Genomic DNA, 13,896 nt, shown 5'->3' on the forward strand with positions numbered 1-13,896 from the left:
AAGGTAAAAGGTAAAGGTAAAGGTAAAGGCCCTCCCGTTGATCGTCGATTTGCTCGAGCGGGCCCAGTAACGTCTCCAATGGAGACTTTGTTGTTACTGTGTCTGGCATATCGAATACTCTCGGTAGCTTGCCAGGCTCTCCGAGAGGGGCGGAGGAATTCTATTAATCTTAGAACATTGTAGTGCACAAAGATGATTTGCAGAAGTTTCGTTTGCGAAAGCAGTTAAATATTTCTCTAGTACAAGAAAGGAATAAACATCTGGTACTTATCTGATTCAAGTAATAAAAACAGAAGACTAATAAGATTTACTTTTTCTAATGACCTCTTACTTCCATGTATATCATTTTCTCTTATTTCTCTCTATCACTCTCTTTCTCTCTCTTATTTACTACCTAAAATTAAAACTAGCTTAAAGGTACTTTTAAAGTAAAAATAATTTTATCTGATTACAATTTAAATCTTTTCATTGTCTGTTTCTGTTAGATCAGTGAAGAAAGATCTTTTTCCTGATCAATTAAACAAACTTGTTCCTATAAGAAAGGAAGCCAATAACATTTAAATAACCACACTAAAATTTAGAAAATAACTTTAATTGGTTTATTTGTCATTGAGTAGGTTTTATTTTGTTTGGGGAAAGAAGGGAAAACTAAAAAAGTCTAGATTTTCTTTAAGAAGAATATAAAGGTCTTCAATATCTTCTTTCTTTTGAAATGTATTTGGAACATGCAGCATACTTATTAAAGGAGAGAAAAGGATGAAACAGAAGAAAGTAAAATCAGAGAAAAAAGAGCAAGAACAGTGATAGAGACCCATAGACCACTACAGTATCCAAAACTAGTATCACTTCAACAAGATCATAACAACAGGTCAAGGTTTTCTTTATTCACTGAAGATAAAGACTCAAGATCATAACAACAGGTCAAGGTTTTCTTTATTCACTGAAGATAAAGACTATTTCTTTTGTAATTAAATTGAGTCAGTATCCAGCTTTTAAGACCTCAAGATATTCCACAAAAGAGAATTCAGGAAGCATCCCTTCAATGACAGGGTTAGCCCTTTATAGAAGATAGGTGGTCTCATTTAGGTGGCCTGGAGACTGATTTAATAGAACTTATTCTTGCTTGATCTCCTTGGTCATATTCATGATTTAATTAGGGATGAGCCCGAGATATGGACCAAGTGCATAAAGCATAACTATTACAATAAAAAGTCATTATTCAAGGAGTGCCTGCCATGTGCCAGACACTTTTTATGCATTGTCTCTTTAATCTTCACAGTCAGCCTATAAATGTTTATTATCCTCATTTGAAAATAGAGAAAACTGAACTCAGAGAATTTGAGTAATTTGCTCAAGGCAAACAAATAGCAGATTTAAGGCTTATTCTTCTGATTATAACCTGACTCTCAATTGTAAGTGTGAAGCATATTCTAGAGATAGCTCTCAGAATGGCTTTAATCAGCATGCAGCCAAAGCATTTTTTTTAATCATTGATATATTATCTTTTCAATGTATATTTTAAAAACACTGTTTTTTAAATTGTGTTCTGTTTTTAGCAATCATGTTGGTTTTGAGAAGTATCTGAGCTAAAAAAAAAACTGCAAGTCAACGTAAAGAAATATTTCAAACAGATGGTGGGGAGTTATTACAAACATTGGGATAATGGAACATACATGCTAGAATTTGGAAAACATTGCATTATTCCATGGGTGTTTGCAAGTGGTAAATGCCAATGAGAAGTCCCAGATGGTGTACAGATGGCAGAAAACTCCTTAAGAGGTAGACAAGAAAGTTCTTAGAAATGGACATGCACATGCACATCATATGAATGGTGTGTGTGTGTGTGTGTGTGTGTGTGTGTGTGTGTGTGTGTGTGTGTGCGCACACACACATGTGGATTTACACAGGAGTACAAGTTTTGAGAAAAGACAAAATTCACCCTGGGCCAACTCTGCCTGGTGTATGCCCTGTCAGGCTATGGGGCTGGTTGGAAAAATTCACCTAATTTCTAAAATGGCAAGACTTTCCAGAAGGAAATCTTATCTGCCACCATCAAGTAAATTCGAATGCCAGGCGCTGACATTCTGCCTGTCAGCCAGACTCTGAAGCACGGCTGAGTCCCAAACACACCTTTCTTTCCATGGAGCACCAGCCAGAAGGGGAAACACTGAGGAAAAGAAAAAGCAACCGCCAAATTGAAGCCAGGGTTCAGTTACAGTGAAAACAAAGCAGCAAAACCACATGTGGGGGCTGAGGCAACAGAACATCCGTCTTACTTGTTTTCACCACGCCTGTCAGAGCATCGCTGAGGCCTGAGGCCTGGGAGGCAAATATTTTCACATTGTAGTCCATGCCACTGAGGAGGTTTGTGATAAGAATGGTGTTAATGTCGGCTCCCACGAACGTTTCCAGGGTTGGGCCAGCCACTGAAGGACACAAGAGTGCATTTTAACCACAATAGAAAATGGGAACATAAAAACACTCTTTAAAACATTTGACCTGATTCGATTGTTTTCCAGTTTTCTAGGCAAGTCTAACAACTGGGTGGGTTTAAATCTAGTCTCACCAGGTTCTAAAATCCACTTATCTGGGGCCAGAGAGATAGTACAGAGGGTAAAGCACTTGTCTTGCAAGCTTCTATCCCCGATTCTGCCTCTGACACTGCATATGATCCCCCAAACAAAGCACTTCTCACACCACCATTAGGTTCTAGTTCTTAGTAGCTGCTGTAAACTTACTGTCTGCTAGATCATAAGGCCTTCATGGGGATGCTGACCTATTCGGCCATGGCATGGGAAGGCACCTTCCCCACCGAAGAAGTAATCTCAAAGACACCTTCTCAGATACCTAGATTTGTCGCCAGCATGCATAAAAATGGCAGCAGCTGCAAATTTTTCACAAGTCTGCAATATTTGGACACATGTGGGGCCTGCACCCATCTGATTATACTCTAACATCTATTTACTCCCCTTATGAATTTAAAACCAGATGGATAACATTCTAATTCCACGGACTCTGTCCAGCTGGCTACTTTGGGATTTGCATTTTCACTTTTGTTTCAACCCAGTAAAGTCTGATTTAGCATTTAGCACTAAAACTATTCCTTGCTAAGCTCTATGCAAATATATTGACCTTTGTCTTTTCCCATACATACTCAATGATAAGATTGAGACAGTGACAGGTTCCTGAAAAACCCATAATTTTAATCCAGAACTCACCTCCCAATAATCTATTCACATTTCTCTCTCTCTCTCTCTCTCTCTCTCTCTCTCTCTCTCTCTCTCTCTGGTAACTCTCTGTATATGTATGTGATATGTGATTTCCTTCCTCCAATTTTCAGTGCTTACATCTACATGACATTCTCCCACTTGACCTACAACTTGGGCACTATTAACATCTTGGCTACATTTACTGGAGGATGGGGGAAGGGAAGTGCTAAATTTATGGTACTTAACAGTACCCACTAAATGCAATAGCAAGTCTCCACTCTCCAAACCACAGCAATAAAATAAATGTCTTAAATAGAAAGATTGTGCCCTAAATTACTGTCCAGAAAGAAACATATGATCCCTTGGAAAAGCTGACAAATATTTATAGAATGGGCCAAAGAATAATTCAGTAAGACCATCTTACAAAATTAACATATGGTCAAAGAGACAAAAGAGGCCTCCCCCATGAACATGGAAGTGGAGTCCATGGAATCATTCTGGATATGTATGTGCCCAGGACCTTGTCTTGATTTTTCATTTGCATGCTTCATAGGGATATTTGGAGAAGTGGAATGTGGCAGTATTTAGTTGTATTGACCTGGGAGTAACTAACCCCAGAAAATGGCACACAGCAGAAAAAGGAGAAAAGTCTAGAGTACTCCTTTGATAATAGATTGAGACTTGGAATTTTTCTGAAGCCAAAAAGCATTTGTATCATGGCACAAAGAACATTCTAGAAATTTTTCTGCTAATTTAAGAAAGAAAGATCATTGGAAAGCCCCTTTTCTGCCAAACAACTTAAGAGAAGTAAAAAGCCATGCTTAAAATACAGGGAAGTTTCTCTTTTCTCCTTTATGGATCACCTGTTGGACTTGAATATTCTGAGGGTCACAGGTGCTGATGCACCTGCTCTCCTCCTTACGGGATGTGGAAGGAGGCAACTGTCCCTCATTGGGTCTTACTCCTGCTGTCAGAATATGATGATGAGCAAGTTAAGGAGAAAGTCATCTCCTAAACAAGGTGGCTAGGAGGCCCTGGGAACTTTACTATCATAATCTAAAAGCTTTGATGAATTCTATAGTCTAACAAACATTCAGAATGAATGAACTGAGAAATTGCCAGCGATTGTTGTCGACCTCTGATGAGAAGTGACATATAGAAGAAGAATTAGAAATGAGAGGTTGCAAATGTGTGAAGCTCCTAGAGTCCAGAGATCTCCTGCCCCTATATTTCTTTAGCCTGGTTTCCTGTCAAGGTGTGTATATCAAGGAAAAACCACTGCTATATTTTCTTATTAACATACCCACTGGTATAGTCGTAAAGTTCTCATTCTGATCATTTCTACCTTCACACTGACCATACTACAAAAGCTTTCCACTAAAAAGAGTTAAGAGCCTTTAACACTTCCTAAAGCCAAAGACAAGAAGCCAAAACAAGTCTAATGTATCTCCAAAGACATTTTTGACCTCTGACTATGACAGAAACATTCTATAAAGGCATTACTTACCACTGACGGGTTTGTAAACAATCCTATAGCCCTTTACAGGAGAGGATGGGGGATCCCACGTGATGCGTAGCCTGTTATACCATTCTTCTGAAACGCGCAAGTTTTGGGGACCAGAAGGTGACACTGAAGAATGAGGGAAGAAAATAGGGGTTTAGTGTGATTTCCATCTTTACAACACTGTTGCTAGTAAAGTCTAAGATATGTTTCCACAATGTTAGACAAATTTACAAATGTATTAAAACATGTTGGTTAGCCTTCAAGAGTTTGTGGTTGTATTAAATATTAAATACATGGAAAATAATTGGTTTTGTGGTGAACCTTTTCCCCCTGAATATCAGGAGTCCATTCAAGGCCATTTGGCTCTTTTTCCTTCAGTTAGTTTTAAGAAGAAGTGAATTGAATACTATTTATTTAAAATTGCCTTCTAGGCTTGGGAGATGGCTCAAAGGTCTAGGAAGCGTGCTATGCAAGAGGGAGCCAGGAGTCAATTCCAAGATTCCCTGGAACCACAAGCGGGCCTGGGAGTGACCCCTAAGTACCACGCTGGAAGGAGAGCCCCGCGCACTGCCAGGTGTGGGCACAAAACGAAAAACAAAAAGTCCATCTAAATGCCACTCTGGTTCATTTTCAAACTATTTGTGTACAGTAATATCAAAGGAAATGCTAGTAATTAAATAGCTCTCAGACATGAGAGTCTAATGAAGTAGGTTTTTTTTCCACTTCTGTCTTCATATTGTCTGTATTTTGAAATTTTACATAATTTAACATTTTTAAATCAGTAAAAAATAAAACAAAATAAAAACATTGAGAATAAATATTGGCCTATTTTAAGTTATTAAGTCGTAGCAATGATAGAAGAGAAAAAATAAATTCTAGACTGTAATTACTTTAAGATATACTATTTCCACTGCTGTCAATATTTTATACTTATGCATGTACTCTATAGTAGAAGCAAAAATTATCTCCAAAATCATTTTCTCCTTAAAATACTGTGCATAACAGAACCGCAGGCAATATATAACATACTAAATTACAGTACAGGCATTTTAAAATTGTCATTTGCCAATTTTTATCAAATCATTAAAGCTATTTATATAAATCACCTTTATAAATTATGATACATAGTGATATTCTATGATTTGTTATTAAAAATAATTTTGACCAAATGAAATAAACCATCCACTAACACTGTGAAATATTTCACTATATATATGCAAACTGTCATATGTAATGATAGTTCTATAATGAGATTCAAGTATAATTTCTAAAATAGTCTTTAGATAGGTTCCTATTCATATGATTGTATATTTTCATAATTAAACCCTCTATAAATTATCTTTGCTTTTAACATACAAAAGGTAAAAGTAGATTTATGTGCCCGGGTCCCCTGCAATCAGAGAAGCCACATTTGCCTTCTCCCTACCTTCCTCCCTACCTTCTCTACCTTCTCCCTACCTTCCTCCCCACTTCTTCCACTCCTCTACCCATCCTCTAGCCCTGGTGGTGGTGTGCATGTAACTTGACGAGACATTAAAACGAAAAATCATGCACCTCCAAACTATCGAAGGACAATTGAATCTTCATTGCTTATTTTAAACTATTCTTGCCAGGGACTGCAGTAATAGCACAGCAGTATCGCACCTCCCTTGCATGTGGCCAACCCAGGTTCTATGCCCTGCATCCCACTTAATACACTGAGTTCTCCAGGAGTAACACCTGAGTGCAGAGTCAGGAGGGAGCTTTGAACACCACTGGATGTGGCCCCCCAAAACAAAATTAAAATAAACTCTTCTTGCTAATCACCGCCCCTGCTCCCCTGCAACAACCTGGACTTAAAACAAACAAAGATAATGTATGTAATGAGTGTTCCATAAATAGGAAGGAGTATTACTTGATATTCTTCTTTAAGTGCTGTTTAAGACTGTGGTTTTCAAAAATTTATTAAAAATACCAATACATGCTAAAATTACAGCATGTTAATCAACTCACTATCAAGTGAAGATGACAAATTAGAGATATACAGAAGGAAGGGACAGAAGCCCTCCCATTGCTCTACTCTGCCCCTTTCTGCCCCTTTCCTTCTTTCCTTCAATTATGACTCTGTAGAGAAAAATTCTAAGTAGCCCACAGGGCTCACAATACTCTGGCAAATATTTAGCAAAACGTGCACATTTGGTGGGAGTCCAGGGGAAGGAACTCCTACCAGAAACTCCGGAAGGAGGAAAAGGGGAAGGCAAGATTAAGTGAGAAAATAAGTCAACTTACTTGACAGCACGCTCAGAATCTGGGCTGCAGGATTTTAGTTGGAACTTGCGTACTTAATTGAAAACTCCTCACCTAATCATCCAGATACAGAGCTCTTCCCTAGTAAATATTCTATCCAAATAAATCAAACATGATCCCTGATATTGTGATTGACTAAGCACAAAGAAGCTTTTTTGATGCTTCTGTCATTAAGAGATGCATTCCATGAATCTTTGAATCTGGATGGGTCTTTCCTGGAGCCATAGACTACCACAATAGGTAATACTGTGTTAGATCTATATATAGAACTATCCTGCTGAAGATTTCTTGGTACTCTTGTACTTGAGTCATAACTTAAGCAGTAGGACTGTCCTGCTAGAGTCTGTGTAGTACTTTAAGACTACATGGAAATAGAAAGATTCAGCTGAATCTTTCAAGAGTCCCATCAAAATGCAAGACATGTAGGTAGAGTTGTCTTGGATCCTCCAGACCAATCCAAACACCAAGTTACTGTAACAAATACTATGTGAAATAGGATTTCCCAGCAAGCCCTGTTAAATTTCCCAATTCACATAATTAAGCAATAGAACAAAATAGTTGTGCTAGACCACTTGGTTCTGATATAGTTTACATGCAAGTATGGACAACTGAGCAGTGATGAAGATAGCTAAGACTTTGGGGTGTTCTGATAAAAGGTTTTCAAGAAATCTCCTCATTTGATTATCATGGTCAGTTCATCTAAATCAAGCACTGTGTGGCACCTGTTTGGGGTCATACAGTGCTATAGGAGGTGGACATGTGAAGGTGGATAATACAGATGAGGCTCTGGGCTCTTTTGCCGTTGCTTTCTAGGCAAGCGAGATGGGCAATGAATAAGGATATGAGCAAGCAAGAAACTATCAGTAGTAATGCCTTAGCATGATCCAAAACATCGAGCCCCAAAGCATGATGATCTTATAGGGAATATGAGTTAATGGAGTGGTAAGAAAAATCTAAGGGAGTGGCAATGTACTGAAACCAAAACCAGAAGTAAAACATCAAAAATGCAAATAATGGAGAAAGGAAGATGAAAGGAATATTCCTTGTAAAATGAACAATTAGTTCACATGCACTAAAATGTGCAGTGAAGTTCAGGGAAGGAAATAGAGTGGGGCAATAGTGGGAAGATGAGCTAAAAGAAGATAGCCAGGTGAGGTCACAGATGACCTAGAGGGCTATTGGATTTTAGCTTGAAGAAAATTCAAAAAAGAGGGAGGAGGTAAGATAACTTACACTTTGGAAAGCAGAGTTCTGGGAAGACAACAGGGCTCCAAAGGCGGAAATGGGAAGAACTGATCAGAGACCTACATTCATTTGAGCGAGTGTTTGGGTTGATTCAGGATGGAACATTCTGAAGCAAAGGAAGTAGACTTGGCATATAAGATACGTTTTGAAAAACCAACAGAACTTGCAATGTATTAGATGCTGGAGATGTGAGACATAGTTGGTATTCTATTGTTGTTGTTATTTGGTTGGTGTTGTTCTTTTGGGGTTTGGCTTTTTTTTTTTTGGTTTTATGGGTCACACTTGAGATGCTCAGGGGTTAGTCCTACTTCTGCACTCAGGAATTACTCTTTGCAGTGTTCGGGATCATATGGGATTCTGGGGATCAAACCCAGGTCAGCCTCATGCAAGGTAAACACCCTACCTGTTGTATTACTGCTCTGGCCCCTATAGTTGTTTGCTAAGACTTCATTTTTATAGACCAGAGCCCAAAGCCAGAGCAATTAGGCAACTTGCCCAGAGTCACAAACCAAGGACTATGTTTGATTCCTGAGCATGAATGAAAGATATAGGCTCAAACATGGATGTCCTGCCTCCAAATTGCTATTGCTCTTTTTACCAACTTAAAGTGTGACTTTCAAAGGTGCAGTATAGGGAAAGAGCACTGACCCCTCAGGGACAAAGCATTACTCACAGGTTTTTCCTGGTGCAGAGACACTGACGCCTTCTCCGTCATGGTAGATGGGAGTCACAGTGACCTTATACTCCATGTTAGGCAGCAAAGGCTTCAGAAGGAGATGGTTCTCGCTTCCAGGCACCATAACCTGATCACAAAAGCAGAGAACCAATGCATTAATAGGACTTTTGTTCCCTTGATCAGCATGGAATGGGGGCACTTTAATATAGCTCGATGTAACAGGTGTTTAGATAGTGAGAAGGCAACTTGGGCCTCAGCAAAAAAAGTCTTTCTCTCTAAGATGCCCCTCATAACAATACTGCATTGATAATCACTGATAGAAATGGTCTTCATGGGAATCTCTGAGATTCTGAGAAAAAAGCTTTAGACTCAGTCTTCTCTGAACAAATTTCCAGCATTTGTGAATTATCTAGAAGTACAATCATCTCTTTGGGGAGAAGGTGTTTCTAGCTCAGGAGTTCATTCTATAACCTAGCCTGTACACCATTTTTGACTCTACTTTAGCATCCTCTAGAAAATCCAGACTTCCATGTGTTACCCTTTCAGGAAAATATCCCAGCACTTCAGAAAAAGATGGATGCAAGCCAAGAACAACTGAACCACACATTAAATCCAAGTTTTCCAAGCTGGAACAGATTTGACAGCAAGTCTAAGAAATGTTGCAACTTTTTTTTTTAAATTTAAGAAAGGCGGTGCCTTCCTCCATCTGAAATCACCCTCCCTCTGTCTCTAAAGGCTGCAAGAGATGAAATCTAGTGGATAGATATCTAGTACCATGAGCCATGTGGCTTAGCAATGCAAATTCTGGCACCCCCCAAACAACCTATGGATCCGAGAAGCCATGTGCTCCCCATGCTGAAACCACAAAACTTTTGTGTCTGCTCCAGCAGTTAGATGTTGGCACATCTCAGGACCATTTAAGGAGCTTAATCATGGCTGGAAAAATGTTAGGATGTAAGAACTGACCCAGACGTGTTTGAGGGAGTCACAAGACTGGGACAGCTGGAGCTGCTTTTTGATTCAAGGGTTGGGTAACATGCCAGCAGGCAAAGGGCTGAGCTGTCTCCTTCTGGATGCAGATAATCTTTAAATCATGGACTAAACCCCAAAGATCCTTGGGTTGAACCCAGATGAATTTGTTGCCAAAATATTGCTACACTCTAAAAGCAGTGTGTGTGTGTGTGTGTCTGTGTGTGTGTGTGTGTGTGTACAGTAGTATGAATTAGGTGATTTTATACAGGATCAAAATGATTTTTCTGCACATAAGAAATGACATTAAAATATACAGGATTGAATTGATGTGGTCCTGAAATGGGATGGCTTTTTTTTAAAGGAATTTGGCTTAGTTCGATATTTGTGTTAGTTAGACCTGGCATGGAGGTCAAAGGAAGAATTGTGGTTGCCCTAACTTGCATTACTGCATCCATGAAGCTTGCAGGGTGTTCCTTCTAAACAAAACTCCTCTGAAGCATAGATCCTAGAAATTCATTCCAAGCAGTCTGCCACGTAAACCACCCAAGTTGACATTCCTTAGATATGGTCATCTCTCAAAGTGAGAGGGGTCTGGTTTGGGAACCAACCAGGTTGAGCCTTTGGGTACTGAAGTGGCATCATTTGGGAAGATGCATTACTTGCCAAGAAGTTGGTGTTCTAGTTTATATAATAAGAGTCATTATTTATATAGTAATTAATATGTGCCAGATACTGCTCCAAGAATTCTAAGAAAGTAACTTGCTTCCTCTTCACTGCCACCCTTTGAGTAGCATTAGACTCATTTTACATAGAGGGAAACAGGCCCATTTAGCTGATAAGTTATACTGATTTCTCCGGTGGCTGTACTGGGTCTAGCCTAAACCCTGTCCTCTCCCCTCAAGACTCGGCTGCCTGCATCACTACTTGCATGCAAATATCTTCTGTTTGGCATTTGTTTGCACAAAACAAGGGAAACTGGGCTTCTAGAAGCAGGTGGCAGATCCTAGCACATGATGGATTTGTTTAGAAAACAGGTCAGGGACCTGTCAACCCCACCAGCAGACATATTTTTACATTTTCCAGAAAGACAATTTCATGTCTGGCTTGATGACTGTTCAGTGTTCTTCAGAGCAGCTTGGAATTCCATCCAGTGCCCTGGGTCCCTGGTGGAAAGAGGATTCCCAGCATTGCACACTGCCTGCAGGGAAGAGCTACATGATATGGGTGCTCTCATTTAAGTTGCAATCCACTGAAGGCTGGTTTTTAGGGAAAAATAACAACAACAACAATAAAACTGCTAGAAAAAAAAAGCTCTTGGGGACAGAAGTTAGTATAGGGACCTGGATTTGATTCCTGGGATCACATCCAGGAATGATCTCTGAACACAGAGCCAGGAGTAAGCTATGAGCACCCCTCAGTGTGACCCACAAACCACAAAAAGAAAAAGAGAAGAAAAGTAAACAATAAGAATGCTCTTGTTTCTGGATGCTGCATCTTTAAAAGCTAAATTCTACAAACTGAACTTGTAAAAGAATGAGCCACGCTGTGTCTCCCTACTCAAAAAAAATTGCAACTCAGAATTCAGTTCATGATTACAGATTTTTATATCGAGGCTTTGGAACCATCTGGAACCTTAGTCTTTCACAAATAAAACATGTCAGACTTCATTTTGCTGACAAAAAAAGCTCAGTGCAAGGTCATCGTCACTCTTCTTTATTTCATAGCAGAGTCAGAGTTAATTTTTAGAACACTTTGAGGGACAGTCTTACTTTTTATGAGTTCAAAAGCATTTTGTTGGAAATATTGGGTAGATTTAATTATTCTTGGAAAATATATAAATGCTTCACCTACCTAAACTGAAAAACTATATTTAATTCCCGTTAAGTTTAGTCACATTTAAACTTGATTTTGGTCTACAATGTTACATAGAGTAGGTCCTTAAATAACCTCATTTTAATCAGTGTTGTTCTATTATAACATGGATAAGGGAAATGTTCTGATTGATGGTGAACAAATGACATTATTCGAGGATCTACTTTCATTTTCTGTTGTTTCACTTCAAGCTGTAGTTCCAAGAACCTGTCAAGAAGTTAAGTGAGAAATTATTTTCTCTTATTATAATTCCTATCAGATCTTTTCCTCACGTCAATTTAATCAGCTTTAAGAGTTCAGGAAATTTTGGAAAGATGACAGTAAACATTTCCTTAATCCGGATACATCTGCTTTTCCACTTTACTGATAAATTTTAGCCATCTGTCTTTCCCTTCTGGATATCATTATTTTAAGATAGTAGGTGTGTGGAAATTTAGGACCCATTGGATATATATCTCCTACTGCCTGCCCCACCTCATTTTCATAATCTCTATCTGAGGTTCCCGATTTTCCACCTGTAGTCGTAATACATTACATCCACAGAAGAGCAACACTGCATGCAAATTTGAGACATAAATTCTCAATTAGTCCTCAGTTAAGCCCCTGAAAAACTGTCTGAAAATTCAGTATCCAAATCAACTTAATTAGAATTCATGAAAGGAACCAGTAATTTAAATTCTATAGTACTTCCTTCCGTATAGTAAGTGCAGTATTGCATAGTTATCATCATCAAGTGCATAGTTATTGTTTTTCATCTATATTGAATTTATTTACCTAGGCACATATGTGTTAAGAACTTTTATCATTTTCCCTTTCATCTAGGTTTCCAACTATTCTGAATAAACTTGAAATGAAAGAAAAAAAATAGGAAAATATTTGGCAACAATTCAAAGTAAATATTATTCTTTCACATGGACACTTAACAACTGCACATAGGAGATTAAATTGCTATGCTCCCAATTAGTAAGAAAAATTTATCAAAAAATTTAATGTGTTTTCTGGAAAGAGTGAAAGGCAAAATAAATAAAACAGCAATTCTAATTCTAGGGAGATTTTTTTGAATCTCATTTTTTAGTTACTAAACCATAATATGAGCTGGAGCAACAGCACAGCAGTAGGGTGCTCGCCTTGTGCACAGCCGACCCGACCTACCCGGGTTCAATTCCTCCGACCCTCTTGGAGAGCCCAGCAAGCTACTGAAAGTATCTCGCCCACACGGCAAAGCCTGGCAAGCTACCCGTGACGTATTCGATATGCCAAACACAGTAACAACAAGTCTCACAATGGAGCCGTTACTCGGGCAGCTGGAGCAAATCGATGAACAACGGGAGGACAGTGACAGTGACAGTGAGACCATAATATGAGAATAATGTTAGAGAAATCAAACCCCCAAATTTTATAATTACTTCTCATTACTAAGAATAAATAATATTCATTTTTTAAATTTATCAGTCATGAATCATTTGAAATAGTTAGTTTAAGTGAATATATAATTCAACCTTTCTTGCCAATTGACTTTGCAAAATAACTCCCAGATAATTCATGGACCCTTTGGAAATTCCTGGAGTTTTTGTTGTATTCTGTAACAGTCCTTTTATCACTCTGATATACAGTACTTTCCCAAGAGAGTTTTGAACTCAAATAATTGCTTATATAAACCACATAAATTAATATAATTTTTATCAATGGCTATATAAATAAAGGAGAGGAAGAGGAAATAATCATGTTATTCTTGAATAATAATGAATTTGGAGACTTTTTTGGTTGAATGTCTCAAATATAATACAGCAGAGGCAAAGAATGCAAATAATGAGGCCAAATAGAGTATATTCATATTCCATGACTAAAAAGAAACATTGCTTTTGGACGAAAACTGGAGTTATCTGGTCTGAACAGGAAACATATCTAGGAAACAATTTTCAGGTGCTAGCCTCAAAGAAATGACATGGTATAAATTAAGAAAACATGGAAAGGATGGGATTAAGAGTGGATTCAGATTACGTATGTAGAAAAAAATAAAACTAAAACAATAAAAGGAAAATTCAATACATAAGAATCTAAATGTCTGAATGGAGTCATTCATGACTCAGAACAAGTTAGAAAGGACTTATAAATCTGTTCAAAATGAGTAG

At 38.3% G+C, this 13,896-nt stretch overlaps 1 protein-coding gene across 1 annotated transcript in view; it reads right to left on the reverse strand.

The window, feature by feature from the left end:
* COL14A1 (collagen type XIV alpha 1 chain) overlaps nucleotides 1–13,896 on the reverse strand; it is a 253,116-nt gene that overhangs the window by 127,671 nt on the left and 111,549 nt on the right. The window contains exons 20-22 of the mRNA XM_056108162.1: nucleotides 8,918–9,047; nucleotides 4,717–4,839; nucleotides 2,277–2,426 (exon numbers count right to left, since the gene is read on the reverse strand). Coding sequence (XP_055964137.1) covers nucleotides 2,277–2,426; nucleotides 4,717–4,839; nucleotides 8,918–9,047 — 403 coding nt within the window. The remainder of the gene's footprint in view (nucleotides 1–2,276; nucleotides 2,427–4,716; nucleotides 4,840–8,917; nucleotides 9,048–13,896) is intronic.

The sequence above is a fragment of the Sorex fumeus genome, unplaced genomic scaffold (genome assembly GCF_029834395.1).
Source record: "Sorex fumeus unplaced genomic scaffold, SorFum_2.1 ptg000002l, whole genome shotgun sequence".
NCBI classification, from domain to species: domain Eukaryota; kingdom Metazoa; phylum Chordata; class Mammalia; order Eulipotyphla; family Soricidae; genus Sorex; species Sorex fumeus.